The 13,193-nt window shown below is 43.5% G+C and overlaps 1 protein-coding gene across 1 annotated transcript in view; it reads right to left on the reverse strand.

Annotated features, from left to right (window-relative positions):
* Positions 1-6,905: 6,905 nt before the first annotated feature.
* The window catches only part of EFEMP1 (EGF containing fibulin extracellular matrix protein 1), a 50,480-nt gene continuing 44,192 nt past the window's right edge, over positions 6,906-13,193 (reverse strand). Inside the window, exons 8-11 of the mRNA XM_005144009.3 lie at positions 12,441-12,560; positions 10,978-11,101; positions 10,665-10,860; positions 6,906-8,136 (exon numbers count right to left, since the gene is read on the reverse strand). Of these exons, the coding sequence (XP_005144066.1) occupies positions 7,978-8,136; positions 10,665-10,860; positions 10,978-11,101; positions 12,441-12,560 (599 nt within the window). The 3' untranslated portion in view covers positions 6,906-7,977. The remainder of the gene's footprint in view (positions 8,137-10,664; positions 10,861-10,977; positions 11,102-12,440; positions 12,561-13,193) is intronic.

Raw genomic sequence — 13,193 nt, forward strand, 5'->3', positions numbered from 1 at the left:
TGGTACCTCGCAGGCAGGTGGATTTAAGCAGGATGTTGGTACTGGCTGGATCCTTGTTTCTTTACACATCAGCACTGCGTGTATATATCTCACATCTGTAATGTGTATGTGTGTGTGATCTTTTAGGTGAGCTTTAATTTCAACCTTAATGGCCATGATGTGAATGAAGCTTTTCTTTACACTTGTATGCAAGCAACCTTTATGCAAAGCATGTATCAAAGCTTCACAAGTGTCACTGTGGTCTCTCAATTTCTGCCCATTCCACAAATGGGGGGGAGGGAAAGAGATTCTTAAACTGAGCAAGGACATGTATTCCTGCAAAACATCTGCTTGTGATGGAACTGAGCAGCTTTCTACCTGTATGGTGGGAATTTTAACACCAGTGATGCCTCTGATGTATATCAAAGGGAAAAAAAGGGTTGTTGGAGAGGGGGGAGCTTCCAGATGGAAGTGAGAAGCTGAACCAGAGCCAGTTTGCCTAGAGACAGAGCGGGTTCACAAAATGGGATGCTTTTGCAAGGGTTTCACTGTGCTTTCAGTCTGTTTCCCAGCACTAGTGAGGATAGAGATGCACAGGCCTGGCTTACAGTAGGACATGAGCATGTCAGCTTGATCTGCTCTGTGTTTGCAGAGAACAGAAGAATTTGTGGCCTTTTGTGATACATTAGAAGAAATTACTGCTTGATTGTCCATGAAATTTTAGCACTTCATTGGAGATATTCACTGTATAATTTGTGTCTTCCCTCTTCAGCAAAGGCAGAAATCTTCTGACCCCGTTGAAGTTTCATGTTACTGTTTTGATCCTTGTGATTTGTTTTTTAGTACAAAATCACTGGTCTTGCAGCATGTTGCTTCATGTTTTCCACTGCCTTCCCACCTCTGCCTGTGTTCAAAGCTCTTGTGAAGCAAAACAGCTCTCCTCAGTATGGGGGTAGTCTTTAGGCTGTCCCTGCACTGCAGAATTGACTGGAACCTGGTTCACTGGGGAAGAGAAAGCAGCAAACACCAACTTCAGCCTCAGACTTCAAATCACTTCAAGGGTCAATTGATGTCAAATAGGTGTGTCCAGAAATAGCTTTCCTAGAAGCACCACTATTAGCAATGATCTGGTTCCTTCCCCCAGGCAGTGCCATTAAACTGGGCAGAAATTAAGTTTTCTTCCCTTGAAGTTGGTTTCTGTTGTGAGCATTTGCTGCTCAGTTTGCTTTAATGGCTTTATGGCCACCTCTGAGCTAGGTGTGATTGTTGGTCACCATGGGCTGAATACACCACCCACAAAAGAACATTACTAATGCAAATGATGGATGTAGCATCAAAATGCTTCCCCTGTGCCTGCAGGTGTCAGAGGAAGAGCTGCTGCTCAGGACAGCCACACATTTAATGGATCTGAATTCATGCAGTTCTTTTTCAGGCTGATCTGAGCTTTGTCATCCCCAACATCCTGCCCTAAGAAGGGGTTGAGGAAATGGGACCCAAATGGCATGCTGTGCTTAAGATGTAGTGGATTTGTATGACTGTGTAAATGTTCAGCTTCATTCCCTGTTACATCCCAGTTATTCCTGATGCTGGAGCAGCTTTCTGGAGCTGTGGTTTCCTTTGGATGGTCTGTCATGACTTTGATACTATTCTGAGAGGTGGTAGTCAATCCAGAGGCTTTTGCTGTTCAAATAAAGCTGGGGTAACTCCCCCCACTATGTTCATTACTTTGCATTTATCCACTCTGGTTTTATTTGGCACTTTTTGCTCAATATTCAGAGTATATAAAGGCAGAGGATGCTCATCTTTACCTGAACAACTGGATATCATTAGCAAATCTGCTGCTCCCCCTCTTCTATTCACTTGGAGGCAGGTCCTTTGATACGTTGCCTGTAAGAACAGCTCTGGCACAGTGGTACTGCCAAATTCCTCCTGCAGGAACATGATAGAAAGCTTCATTTCATTTCCCTGCCTTGGCATTAACCTTTTTGCCTGTTCCCCTGATGTGTGGGTCACTCCTTGGCCTCACCAACCTCCTTGGAGGTTGCTTCTGCTGTGATTGGAGGAGGTTCGATTTGCTGGTCCAGGCATTTGCAAGTCTCTCCTTTGGCCTCCCTTGTTTGCTTTTACGTGTGACCTTCCAGATCCCAGGAACATTTCTATTTTCCTCGTTCATATACAACCTCAGCTTCTCCGAGGATGACTTATTGATTTTAATAATGCCTTTTACCCTGCTGTTTTGGTATGTTGGCTTCCCCCTCTGCAGCCCGTACTCCAAGCTTCCAAAATCTGTTTGTTTTCCTAGTTTCCATGCCGCCTGAAAGAATTCCACTCTTTTGACTTCCCACTTGGGTGTTTGTTGTATATATTCTGTATAGGAAACATTCCTATATATTGCACATAGATACTCCAGAAACATTCCAAGTGCAAGAAGAAAATGTGACCCTCAAGAGGAGGCAGTCGCAGGTTCAGATGTCTCTGCGGTGGCATCGGCAGGGTTTAGACCTTGAGGTGCCTCTTTGGCTGTTCATAGTTGTGCTTTCAGAGTTGAACTGTATAAATATGTTACTTTTGTCACCCCAGCTGGCAGGCTGCTTAATGTGAGAGCCTCTCTGTATGCTTGTGTGAGTGTATGGGAATGGAACATGCCTTTGCATAGTGAGCTTATAGACCAGAACTGCAGAGGCTTTAGGGGGTATCTTTTGGGGTGAGATGGGAGAAAACAAATAGGGATTCATTAAAGCTGTGCAATGAGTGTGCCCGAGTGTGTGTTTGCAGGGCAGGAGCTGCTGAAGTCTTTGAGAGCTGCACCTTTCACTGTCAAAGATCTGATCTGAAGCGTGTTAGGAGGAATGTTTCCCCTGTTTGGATATATACATAAGGTTACATAGAAATGTCAGAAATATGGAAATTAAAAATATTAATTATCCAGATGTATTTCTAGGAGGAAGCAGAGATGCAGAGCACAGAGGTGGCTTCTGGGGATGCTGGAATTCTGGGCCAGAAGTGAAATAGTCTCTCTCAAGCAAGAGCAGAATCACAGAATCCCAGAATCCTGAAACAGCACACACTGGGACTGTGTGACTGGTTACAAACCAAACCTGGACCTGCTTGAGTGAGTGTAGAGGAGGCCATGGAGCTGCTGCGAGGGCTGGAGCAGCTCTGCTCTGGAGCCAGGCTGAGAGAGCTGGGCTGGGGCAGCCTGGACAAGAGAAGGCTCCTGAAGGGGAGAGCTGAGAGCAGCTCCAGTGCCTAAAGGGGCTGCAGGGAAGCTGGAGAGGGGCTTGGGACAAGGGCCTGTAGGGACAGGCCAAGGGGAATGGCTTGAACCTGCCAGAAGAGGGGAGCCTGAGCTGAGCTCTGAGGCAGAAGCTGTTCCCTGGGAGGGTGCTGAGGCGCTGGCACAGGGTGCCCAGAGAAGCTGTGGCTGCCCCATCCCTGGCAGTGCTCAAGGCCAGGTTGGACACAGGGGCTTGGAGCAGCTGCTCCAGTGGAAGGGGTCCCTGCCCGTGGCAGGGGTTGGAGCTGGAGGAGCTTTAAGGTCCCTTCCAATCTAAACCATTCCATGATTCTTAGAAACCTGGAGCTCACCTAAGTCCAGTATTTTGATCTCCAGGAAGTGTTGCTGTGCCTTGGCCACACAGCCCTTCATTCAGTAGCAAGGTGTTTGCTGAGATACCAGACAATAAATGGGGGGAAGCCTTTAATAATACTTTGTCATGTTGTTGTGACACAATGTTTGCAGCATATTCTGCTGAGCAAGTACACACAGTAAATTGGAGGTTTTAAAAAGAGTTAAAAAAAACCCTTTCACTGAAGAAAAAATAGAATTACTTGTCCAATGTACATGCTCTATGTCAGTGTAAAGTCAGGCTGTATTTTTTCCCATGCAGAAATGACAAAAGCTGTTGTACTGTCATTCAAATTTGCTTTGGCAACTGTAAACCAACTCTGTTTTATTAAACAGCTCTCTTTCCTCCTAATATATACAGAAATGTTTGCAGTATAAACATCTTAACTACACATCTGCTTTTCCCCAGATATGAAACACAGCTCCCTCTGCCCTGTTTCTGCTTGCTGGGGCTGATAACTTTTTCTGCTGGCCAGATGAAATCAAACTGGGTTTGGTACCAGATGCAGCACAGCTCAGTTGTGCATTATGCAGGTGTTCCCCCAGCTGGGAAGTGTGGAAATGTGCCATTTCTCTGGGATGATGGTGAGGTTTAGAAATGTGAGGGCGTTAAGAATCATTCTCCCTGTTAACAGTGGGCTTTGTCCCTGGTGGGCTCCATGTGCCGAACAGCTGAGTGGGGCAGCAGCTGTTCTATATTTTAATAGGAGAGTTATAAAGTTAGAAACACGGGTGATCATTCAAAACACAAGCAACTCTTTGCAGCCATGGAAACGGGATTCAACAATAAACTTGCATTTGTGAGCCTTCCAAACAAAATAATCCCACTGCTCTCTGTTCAGGTGGTCTCGGGGAAGTGCATTTCTATTTCCTTAAGTTCTGTTTACTCAAAGTCCTATTTTTATTTTCACTTCTTTTTTTTTGTTGTTTTATTTTTTCTCTCCCCGTTTTTTATTTCTCAGAAGATACTAAACTTTGCATGGGAGCCTAGTTTAGATTCTGCTCCAACAGGACAGAGATTTATATGGGAATCTTTCCTGGAGCGTGTTATCAATGATGGGCATGCCAGTAGGATACAGTGAAACACTTTGCTCTCATATGGTTTCTTGGGGTTTCAGTGTCCCTTTTAACCCAAGGAGCTATTCAAACTCTTGTTGCATGTTTGCTGCAGCTCCATATCCTTTTCAAGGAACACCAAGTCCTGCTTTCCTGGAGAATGGGATGAACCTGTGGGGTTTCCTTTTAACAGCGTGCAGGTTTTCTGGCATGGTGTGATGTACAAAGGCTCCTTGTTCAGGCTCTGAACCATCTTCCCATTGTGATGATGGGATTCTCTTGGACACTCTTACTGGATCACGTACCGCACCCCTATCCAAAACAATACCAGCCACCCCCTTCCAACTTGTGCTGCAGTGCCTGGCTTGCTCTGCTTGCCTGCTTGTGTTTTGCTTTGGAGGGGCTGCTGTTATTTCAGCTCCCCGCTTCCATAAAAGCACCATGATTTAAAGGTATTTGCAGAGAGTGGTGCCCACACCCAGCAACTGCCTTGAGGTCTCTACTAACCCCTTGCGCCATAGTGGCAAGTGGCTGGATCTGTGCTTCTGAGCTGTGTGATAAGCTTTGATTTGGCTGGTTTGGGCTGTAAGTGGTCTTATATAGACATGAATATTGCAAACAGATAGTGAGAAGGGTGATTGACAGGACAGTGTGTGAAAGCAGAATGAGTTAAGCCAAGTCTATGAGCATGATGAGATGTAGAGGAATGAGTGAGTGGAATATGGCTTGGGGACATGTACAAGCTACAATACTTCTGCTGTTCATGCTGTTTGATAAGTATATAAATGTTATTTTTATATGTATAGAATGATCAATTTTGGGTGATTGTCACTTAAGCATAGATTTAGAAGTGCTGGTGATGTAACTGGTATAAATACTGGCAAAGCATGAATGTAGAGTAACTCCTTAAGGCAGAGTCTGGCAGCGTGGGGATGATTTGTGGCTGCTTAGTGCACTACAGGGACAAGCCTGATGCTCTGCAGGTCCCAGGACTGAAGGAGGCAAAGCCACCAGGTGCCTATCAAGAGAAAATTGCCCATTTTAAACCTCAAAGCAACAAAATTGATGGTTTCTTGGAATGGGAAAAGCTGAATGACACAGTTTGGGGAATTGAAAGTCGGCGTAAAAGAAGAGCGCTGATGCTGGGGAGCGAAGGGGATGCTTGAGGCACTGCTCCTCTGTGAGGACAGATTACATGGGGAGAAAATGTTAGTTGACAGCCTCCCTGCTTGCCACAAGAGCGGCAGGGAGGAGGAGGTTGAAGGGATTTTGCTTAGTACATGTGCGGGGTGAGGAGTTGCCTTTCAAACTGAGCAGATTTGTAATGATGATAAATGGGGAGGAATCCCTCTGGGGAGAGGAAGGAGCTTCCTACAAGCCAAATTCTCTGTATCACAGAATTTTCACCATGGAAAACACCAGTTAAATCCCTCTACAAAGCAACTGGGTTTGCATTGCTGAGCTCCTCTCTGCCAAGGGGGTGAAGTCTACCTGGGGTCTCACCCCACAGCTCCGGGGCCCCAGGCAAAGCAAATGTGACCCAGAGCCAGCACTGTTTTTTGGCCTATGTTACAACCATGTGCTCTGTCCTTTCTGGCAGAAGAAGTATTTGTTTAAAGCCACAAATGAGTGCCTGAAGGAATGATCATTGGATAATGGGGTCCTGCTCTGCAATTTGTCTGAGCATGGGGGATGTGTCACCCTAAACCAGAGCCTTTGTGGCCTGTTCTAAGTTATACACTGGAGCAAATCTTGGCTGTCTTGTAGGACCTCTGGGTGCCAAGTCCTCCAGCCAAGCTTTTTGCTTTGGGCACATCCCTTGAAAGCAATCACGGAGGGTGTTTGACATACTCAGTATGAATCTGTGGGTCTGCACCCACAGATGTTTTGTGTATAATGCATGTTTTTGTGTTAATGCATATGCTATTCACAAATAGATTTTATAGAAAATGAATTTTAAATAGAAAAGAGGCTTCTTCCTGTAAATCAGCATCTGAGTAGCAATGTGTGAATGTTGTGTGTTTATCCTCTTTTAATGTCAGTAAAACTAAAACTCAGTAGGAAATGCCTTTGTCCTTCTACAACAGAATTGTGTTCTTAGTCTCCCATGAACTAACACTGTGTGGACCAACATCTGAGTCCTGCTGACTCTGCAGAACTCAGTGCGTCTTTGCTGACTTCCCCAGTAGCTGCCAATTCACCCCTCTAATGTACTTATAAACGACCATGAAAAAAGACTGAATTCAATATGGTAAGAGATCTTTATTAAAAATTTTGTACATCAAAGGAATAACTAGTACATTTTTAAACAAGAAGTAAGATTTGACATATTACAAAAGGTGTTATTAGTTCTTGAATGAGACATAAACTTTATGAACACTGTACATGATACATCTGAGTTGTAAGAGCAGGATTGGACCGAGTGCCTGACAGTGATATAACTTACTAAGCAAATGCACTCAATTCTTAGTATAAAACATAGTATTTCTGGAGAAAGTAGCATGTTAACTCCTGTCTGCAAATGCTGCGTCCCTCTAACCAGTAACTACCAACAGTGTTCTCAGGAGAAAGTACAGACACACGTGCCTTGTGCGGTGATTTTTCCATTTGGAGTTTCTTTCCTTGTTGGAGTTTTCTTCCTGTGGTCTATTTATCTTGGAGGGAGCAGAATGTTATTCCATGGTATGGTTAGCACGATCTGCATAGAAAAACCCAAGGCCAAACATTTCTCACCATGTCACCTCCAAACCAGATTAGAAAAACCAACTGTGATAGCACATAAATGTCTACAGAAAGAGGTTTTTATTGACTGTTAGCTTTTGTTACAAAGTAGTTAAAAAGAAGAAATACATTTTAGCTTATCAGATAACCATTCTTTGTGTATCATTCATACTATATCATTTATTCTTGTTGAGATTGTCAGTGTAGCTGCATTAGGATTTAAAATCAGAACAACACAGAAGATCACCTTTTAACTGCATGACCTATTTGGCTAGGGAGGGGGTGTGAAGCTTTACAGGAGAGTATGAACATACAGGTCTCATACAAAAGCAGAGTATGTATCTAGTCCAAGAAAGGTAATAAAAAAGGTTTAAATCTTTATACAGAAAGTGACAATGCCCATGTTATACTATGGAACACATCTACTAATTTTGAATTACAGGTGTAATGTGTGGATTACAGGTATCAACTTACTAAACAAATCTTGAAAATACAACCAAGAGAGCAAACTCTATAAATAAAATAGTAAGTGCTTTCTTTAAGAGAATATTCTTTGGCTGCTTTAAGTGCCAGTGAAGGGTTATTGAAAACCACTAAAATGCATAAGGTCCCACTATTATTGTTAATCTTAACACCGAGCTGGTACGATAATTCAAGCTGTTGACTGTTAACATCTCCAGGTCCACAATGTGTTCTCTTGGTCCTGAGAGTGATTTCACCAGTACAAGCATTGCACTCACAGCGCTTGTTTGCTGAAAGAACAACAAAAAACCACTCAGTTTAATTCAGTCCAACCTAAAACGAGTCCCCAGTTGCATCAGGAGAGGGCTGGGGTGTTACTACACTGTAAAAACGCTCTGTCTCAGCACAGAGATACACAATGCAAGTATTCTTTTAACGTTTTGAAATGGCCATGACTAATCTCACACCTGGCTTTGCTGCAGGGAAAGCTTTACCTGACCAGGGCTCAGAGGAATAAACTGCACTGCAAAATCTGTTCCTGGTTATGCTGACTCTCCTCAAGGACATGGGAATTGGTAATCTATCCCAGGATGGTCTTTATTTCTTAGCCCCATCTATCAGCTTTTAAAACAGAGAGAGAATAAGTAAAACAAGAGAGACCTAATGTCTTTAACAGGGATGTAGCTTGTTCAGTGGAGAGAAACTAAGTCTGTCTCAATGCTCATGCTGCAGAAGTCATGCTCCTCTTGTAAACACTGGGAATTCTTGCAACCAGTGTGCCTGTTGCCATCCCCATCTTGTACTGCTCCAAAGCTCTTTTCCCAGCCTGGGATGGTGCTGCAGGGGAACACTGACAGGCCTTGTCTGTGGCATGCTGCCTGTCTGTTAAACAGCTTCATCATTTACAGGTGATAGTAAAAGGGTAAACTCCATCTCTCCCTTCACTTACTACATCTCAAACTGAATCCAGTCCATCTGCTGTATCCCAGACCCAGCTCCAAGTTTTAGTACAACAATAGGAATAACTTCCAAGTAAGCCTTTGTTTACCACAGTCCCTTGCCAGGAATAAACACACGCTTCCTTATTTAAGGCCTGTGACTTCTTGTTGGGTGGCAACAGAAGATTGGAATTGTTAGTCTGAAAGTCAGCTTAAAGGCTCCATTGAGATCTAACCCAAAACTAGAGCTGGAGTTACCTTGTTCTTTTTTTAGGGGGGAAGGGGGTGGGTATGTGGGCTTGATGTGTAGTAAATCCATGGAAAAGCACTGGGTTATAGGTTATACCACAAGTGAGATACCAGTGGGTAATTCTGTACCTTATCTTGGGGAAACATGGTATAAATAGGCAACGCCATCTCTTGGTATACTTTTGGGATATACTATCACCCCTCATCTTCAGATCTGAGGAAAAATAGGAAAACCTTCCAATGATGTATTTCTGGTTGAAACTTTTCATGCTGCTTCTCTTCTACTGTGTGTAAAGCCCATATATGAAGCAAAAAGGATTTCCCAGGGATTTGCAAATATTACAAGTGTTCAAGAAAATCAGATTTCTTCCCCCCAGAAAGCTTAAAGAGCAGATGTTAGGGACACTTTCATTCATGTGGATCTGCTTGAGTGCATGACACCAACAGGAAATGCTGCTGTCGTCAGTCACTTGGACTTTTGTGGTTTTCTGAAATAGTTGCAGCATTATGGGAAAATGAAGGTTGGGGTAAACCAGGACACAAACCCTGTGTAAGCTACTCTGAACATAGCACTCCACAAATCAGTGCTCATCCCAAGCTGCTGTTGATTTCCTTCCTTTTTTTTTGAGGAATGAGAAATTTCAATTGCATGTTTTATATTGTTAATACTCTTGCAGCCCAGAACCACCCCCATGTGCTGAGCTGCACCCCCAGAGCATGAGCAGCAGGTCAAGGGAAGGGATTCTCCTCTCTGGGGAGGGCTCCTCTGCAGTTCTGGTCCAGATCTGGTGCAACACAAGAGGAACATGGAGCTGTTAGAGTGAGGCCAGAGGAGGCCATGGAGATGCCTTGAGGGTTGGAGCCAAGCTGAGAGAGCTGGGCTGGGGCAGCCTGGACAAGAGAAGGCTCCTGAAGGGGAGAGCTGAGAGCAGCTCCAGTGCCTAAAGGGGCTGCAGGAAAGCTGGAGAGGGGCTTGGGACAAGGGATGTAGGGACAGGCCAAGGGGAATGGCTTGAACCTGCCAGAACAGGGGAGACTGAGCTGAGCTCTGAGGCAGAAGCTGTTCCCTGGGAGGGTGCTGAGGCACTGGCACAGGGTGCCCAGAGAAGCTGTGGCTGCCCCATCCCTGGCAGTGCTCAAGGCCAGGTTGGACACAGGGGCTTGGAGCAGCTGCTCCAGTGGAAGGGGTCCCTGCCCGTGGCAGGGGTTGGAGCTGGAGGAGCTTTAAAGTCCCTTCCAACACAAACCAGTTTGGGGTTCTATGATTATTGTGCACAGGATATTTCTATAATCCTATGTTAAATACATACACGTGGCTGTTGATTCAGAGTGAAAAGCATGGAGGTACCTCATTTGAATTTGACATGGGTGTCTCACAATTGGTAAATATTCGTGATCATTACTAGTGTTGTGTTCATTTGAAAGAAGCAGACTGATTCTCAATTTAGAGGTTTTAAGTAGAAAGGTAAAAGGCTTTTTAAAATTTGGAAACCAAGCAGATTTGAAAAGGAAGACCCAAAATCTGATCAACTTTGGGATGCAATGATAGTCTTTTAGGGCTGTTTGATGGCTTTGCCACAACTTTTGGTGTTATAACACAGTGGTTTTTATCCCCTCCCACCAATACTCACTCTCAGGTAGAACTCTCCATTTTCATTCCCAGACTTGATCCGGAATGTGTTAATGGTATTAGGGTAGATGGTGGTTGCCTGGATCTGAAAGATGTCGGAAGGCACTGTTCGGTCGGAGCGGATGCTCATGTATTTGTACACCACAGAGTAGGGCAGCTCCCGGCAAATGGTGTTTGATACAGGGCAGACACAGCGGCTGCAAGACAGAAAAGGATGAAACTGATAGCTGCAAACATTTGGTATTTGCTTTCTAATGTGTCTCCTCATGTTGCCTGATGAGGATCATTCTACAAACACTAATGTTTCCTCTTACTTCTCAGATGTGAGGACATAGGGCTCTTGACAAGGATTTCTTGGGTAGCAACGAAATCCTCCATGGTAATTCCAGCAAATCTCATCCTCTCTGCATTCATTAGTGGTCTCACACTCATTTATATCTAGGAGGAAGGAAAAGGGACCATATCAAAGCAGATGGAAATGAGTGTGCTGCAAAACCAAACACAATGTCTTCACAACAACCACCTGCTTGTCTGTTGAAACCCAACAGGTTCCTGTGTTCTTTACCTGCTCTTCTGAGGCCTGGCTTGAAAGGCTTTCCCTATGCCTTAGTCATAATACAACTGTGGGAATACTGTCAAGCTTTTAAGTAGCAAAGTATGATTTTATAGCAGAAGATACCTTGAAGACAGAGGAAAAAGTTTTGGGGAAAAATTGTGATTTTCTACTTTTTCTCATTTTTAATTGCCTGAGTTTGATGGAATAAATGCTTAGTTAATGGCTACAGTTCAACTAAAATAGCTTTGAAAGGAATAAGGAGAACTTGTCTATTGTGCCAAGCAGAGCTTCCTTTGTGCCTGGGAAAATAACCCTGAATGGAGGTCGGGACTGTCAGACTCACACTGTATTAATGCTCTATTATCCAGCCAGTGCCAGAACCCCACTAGTGTCTACCTGCATGGTGTCCTGAAACGAACAGTCACAGAAAGGGTTTAGTTATGGAAGGCACAAACAGATTTACATGGTCAAACTACCCCATGACAATCAGTATCAGCAATTTAATCTGGATTTTATAACAAATATGAATAAACCCTGATTTATTTTCTCATCCCTTCTGCCAATAATTAGCACCTATTTCTTTCTATAGATAATGACTATTAAATTGGCTTCTGGATGACAGAAGCTCTTGCACTTAGTATGCTGTTCTGCAATATTCTCTAATAGGATACAGAGACATTTAGCACCAGTGAAGGAAACCCAGACTTCAAAATTCTGGCATTTGGTGGCACCAGAACATTCATTTTCTAAGCACAGATTATCAAAGCTGCTCAAGTCTTGCCTATTATTTTCCCTCCTGTTATCAGAAGAAACATCTTTCATTTCTGCTGTGGCTGGAGTTAGGAATCTCTATAAAATGAAACATGATATAAAGGCAGGTTTAATGTCTGTAAAAAATGTTCTAATTTCCTTTTCCAGAGACATTTATCTCTATCTCTGAAACTTAGACTCCTACCTGGACATCCAAGGCCAGTTTTACCCAAGGGTTGCAAAACCTGACACTTTGTCCTAGGAATCTGAAGGACTTTAGAGTTTGAGCTGCAGGATTCAAGTAGGAATTAATACAAGAGATGCAATTAATCATCAGATGCTTTATCAACATATCTTTTGCTAACATAATGTCTTGGGATATAAATATTTAGATAGCAAGCATTCTTAGCCTTGCCTGAAATGGTGGTGTCACTAATGCAGTATTGAGGCTGCTAAGCTGAGGGCACTCACCTTGACAGGTTCTGCTTCCTACTACCTGGTATCCTTCAGGGCAGACACAGGAGAATTTTCCTGGTTCATTGACACACTGGTACTGACATATATAGCTTGAAGTTCTACATTCATCAGTGTCTGCAGAGACAGAAGAGCTTAAAGTTATCGTTGTCTAACTCTTATCTTGTTACAGAACTAAATATAATGGCCAAATTCTGGTTCTAACAGGGAAAGAAAAGAGTTCTGTCTAAAAAGAAGTTAGCAAAGTGCTGAAATGTACTGCTTAACACCTTGAAGCAGGGCAAGTTCTGCTGGTGTTTTATCAACAACATTGAGAACTCTGGATTTGAGGAGGCAGATGCTAAGTTTAGACTTCAGAACAGATTTGGGAAAATAACTCTTGAAAGAATTTATTCTTTTAGTATTCCAAAATGTGGTTACTTTCACAAACCCCCACAGATGGGAGATTAGTTAGTAAGGCAAAAATATTGCCTTTGTACTCGTGCCCTACACTAATGGAGTAGCTCTTTGGGGAAGAGGGGAAGGCCTCTTTTTGTCTTCAAATTACAATCAGTGCGTACCATTCTCTTTTGCTTTTTTAAATCCTTGTGTAACCATCAGTCCCTTGCTAGAAAGTGTAATGTGAAACAGAATTGAACAGTATATGCCATTAACTGGAAATGAAATTAAACCTATCAAAACTAGGGAATGGCTTGGAAAACAACCCAACTCCCTCCTACTGCCTCTGAGGTTTGAGCCCAGTTCTTGATT

Source organism: Melopsittacus undulatus, chromosome 3 (assembly GCF_012275295.1).
Source record: "Melopsittacus undulatus isolate bMelUnd1 chromosome 3, bMelUnd1.mat.Z, whole genome shotgun sequence".
Taxonomy (NCBI): Eukaryota; Metazoa; Chordata; class Aves; order Psittaciformes; family Psittaculidae; genus Melopsittacus; species Melopsittacus undulatus.